General features: G+C 54.2%; 1 protein-coding gene across 1 annotated transcript; it reads left to right on the forward strand.

Annotated features, from left to right (window-relative positions):
- Positions 1 to 863: 863 nt before the first annotated feature.
- Positions 864 to 2396, forward strand: LOC136454468 (tyrosine decarboxylase 1-like). Its single transcript, XM_066454885.1, has one exon. The coding sequence runs from the start codon at positions 864 to 866 to the stop codon at positions 2394 to 2396; it is 1533 nt and encodes a 510-aa protein (XP_066310982.1).
- Positions 2397 to 3238: the final 842 nt, after the last annotated feature.

Here is a 3238-nt window from a genome sequence, read left to right on the forward strand (position 1 = left end):
TCTTTTTCTTTTCTTTTTTGATAAAGTTGTGGTCTTGGTTGAGGCGCGTTTGGATCAAACGATCCGTACATAGACATGATGTTTGGAACGAAGGAATGTCACCTTGTATTTTATAGGAAAGGTATCCATAGATACACAAAACACGGGAACTAAAAGATCCACTCCGACCTAAGGAAACGGAGGAAACGCATCTACGCTTGCTCTTTCGACTCTTCCGCCACTGCCTTTCTCCCTCCCGCCATGGCCTAATCGCTAGCCACACGAGAGCACGCGGACGCGCTCGCCGCCCTCCAACTCGGAGCCTCGGACAGATGACGAATCCGTGACTTCATTGGAGAATGTGAAGATTTAAATTTATTTCCTGCAACCCAAACGGTCCATAATTTGTGTTCCTATATGGTTTGCAATCATGTAGTTTTCCACTTTTCACTTCCCTCTGATCCTACGTTTTCCTATCATTCCTTTGTTCCTGATAGGCCCTGCCTTATCGGGGATAAGGATAAGAGAACATATTGGAGGGAGAGAAAAAGAAAAAAAGAAAATAAATAAATGTATAATGTATATTTTATCTTTTGGACTATTAGATGAAGCTGTTTTGTCAAACAGTTCAAAAAATTGCTTCAGCTCCTCAAGCGAATCTGCTCCATAGCAACTAAAACAGTTTTGGCCGGAGCCGGAGCTCTACCAAACGGCCCGAAGTGTGCTCGCCAAATCATGAACGTTTGTTCTAGCGCGTATAGCCTGCGTGTTCGCACTATATATAAGCCACTGCATGCACAACTGAAGCCGACACAAGCACGCCCATAAAATACATCTTCTCCCGGAACCGGAAGCTCCTGCTAGATTAACTTGTCGTCGCGGCGATGGGTAGCTTGCCACTGGACGCGCCAATGAAGCCACTGGACCCCCACGCCATCGCCGGCGACTCGCAGGCCATTCTAGAATTCCTCGCCGAGTACTACGGCGACGTCGACAAGTACCCGGTGAGGGCGGCGGACCTGGAGCCAGGCCGGGTCCGCAAGCTGCTCCCCGAGGCCGCGCCAGAGCACGGCGAGCCGATGGAGCACATACTGGAGGACGTGAGGCGGGACATCCTGCCGGGGCTCACCCACTGGCAGAGCCCCCGCTTCTTCGCCTTCTTCCCGATGAACGCCAGCTCCGCTGGGCTCGCGGGGGAGATGCTGTCGGTGGGCCTCAACGTCGTGCCCTTCGTGTGGGCCGCGTCGCCGGCCGCCGCGGAGCTCGAGAGCGTCGTCGTGGACTGGATGGCGCGGCTGTTCAGCCTGCCGCGCCGGTTCCTCTTCTCCGGCGGCGGCGGGGGCGTGCTGCAGGGGAGCACGTGCGAGGCCGTGGTGTGCACGCTCGCCGCCGCACGGGACCGCGCGCTGGGTAGGCTCGGCGGGCACGAGGCCATCGCCAGGCTCGTGGTCTACGCCTCCGACCAGACGCACGCCACGTTCCAGAAGGGCGCCCGGCTCGTCGGGATCCCGTCCTCCAACTTCCGCGTCATCAGGACGTCCGCGGCTTCCGGGTACGGCCTCACCGCGGAAGCCGTCCGCGCGGCCGTCGACCGCGACGTCGGCCTCGGGCTGGTGCCGCTGTACCTCTGCGCCACGGTGGGCACGACGGGGCTCGGCGCCGTCGACCACGTTCGCGAGCTCGGGGAGGAGGCGCGCCGCCATGGCATGTGGGTGCACCTCGACGCTGCGTACGCCGGCAGCGCGGCCATCTGCCCGGAGTTCCAGGACTACCTCGACGGCGCGGAGCTCGCCGACTCGGTGAGCATGAACCCGCACAAGTGGTTCCTTACCAACATGGACTGCTGCTGCCTATGGGTGGCAAGACCTCGTGACCTAACCTCCGCGCTGTCCACCGACCCGGAGTACCTCAAGAATGTCGGCGCGGACGGCGGCGGCGCAGGAAAGCCGGCCGCCATAGACTACAAGGACTGGCAGATCTCCATGTCGCGCCGGTTCCGTGCCATCAAGCTCTGGGTCATACTGCGGCGGTACGGTGCGGCTGGCATGCGTGCGCACATCCGTCGGCACGTCGCAGCAGCCAAGTGGTTCGAGCAGAGAGTGGCGGCCGACGAGCGCTTCGAGGTGGTGGTCCCGAGGAGGTTCTCCCTGGTATGCTTCCGCCTCGCACCGCGGTTCGGCCGGGACGACGACGACGGCGACGACGCCACGAACCACGTGAACCGGGATCTCCTCGCGGCGGTGAACGCGAGCGGGCGGGCGTTCATGACGCACTTCGTGGTGGACGGCAAGTTCGTGATCCGGCTAGCTGTCGGCGGTGCCTCGACGGAGCTGCAGCACGTCATGGAGGTGTGGGACCTGCTGCGGGGCAAGGCCGCTGAGGTTCTACAGCACTATGTGAAGCCTAACGGGCTCTAGCTCTCTCCATCGCAGCGAGAGCACGGAGCTTTGCATAAGCATGCTCACGTGCACGATGTTCTTCTACTGTTTGTTTCCAACTCGTACTATCTCGGGTAGGCTATGCATTTTCTTCTGTCAAAGTTTCGACGATTATTTTGTTTAATCAAAGTGTGATGTGTTTAATAAATTTCGACGATTATTGTGTGCCAAAGTGGAATGCCTTTAATCAATGTTTATATATAAGTGAAAAATATGAAACTGAAGTACCGATCTTGACTGAGTACTCATCTTTCTAATTTTGATCAGTCTTGTAGTTGGACTTGTTTCCATTGGGTCAATGGTGGTACTGGTACCGAAGATTAATTGTTTGAATCAGTCCAGAGAGGGAGGAAGTGGATTATGGGAATTAGGGGGCTTAAACCCATAATGTCAGATAGGGGGACATATTACAAATGGTAATAAGTAATACACACGTAGTATATTGCATATTTCAGTTAGCATCATATGATATTGCTCTTGTAGTGCATCCAAACAAGTAGATAGGTTGTATTTAAAGTTTTATATGTGATATCTATTATTTGCTTGTTTTGGTCGTGCTATCATCAATTATATCACCAAAATATGGGAGATTGTATGGAAAATGGGTCTGTGATCCATTAAGTTGGATTTTGGTGTTTGGTGAACAACATGACCATTTGGATTAACAACATTTTCTAGTATAAAAGGTTAAGTTCAAATAGATGCAAGGTTGGCTTGGACTTAGGCAACATGAAAATTGAAGTGATCAACACCTCAAGCAAGACATTATAAGCCATGTTGAAGACCTGCAAAACATGCTAGAAGTCTAAGACACAAGAAGT

This window comes from Miscanthus floridulus, chromosome 5 (genome assembly GCF_019320115.1).
Source record: "Miscanthus floridulus cultivar M001 chromosome 5, ASM1932011v1, whole genome shotgun sequence".
Classification (NCBI taxonomy): Eukaryota; Viridiplantae; Streptophyta; class Magnoliopsida; order Poales; family Poaceae; genus Miscanthus; species Miscanthus floridulus.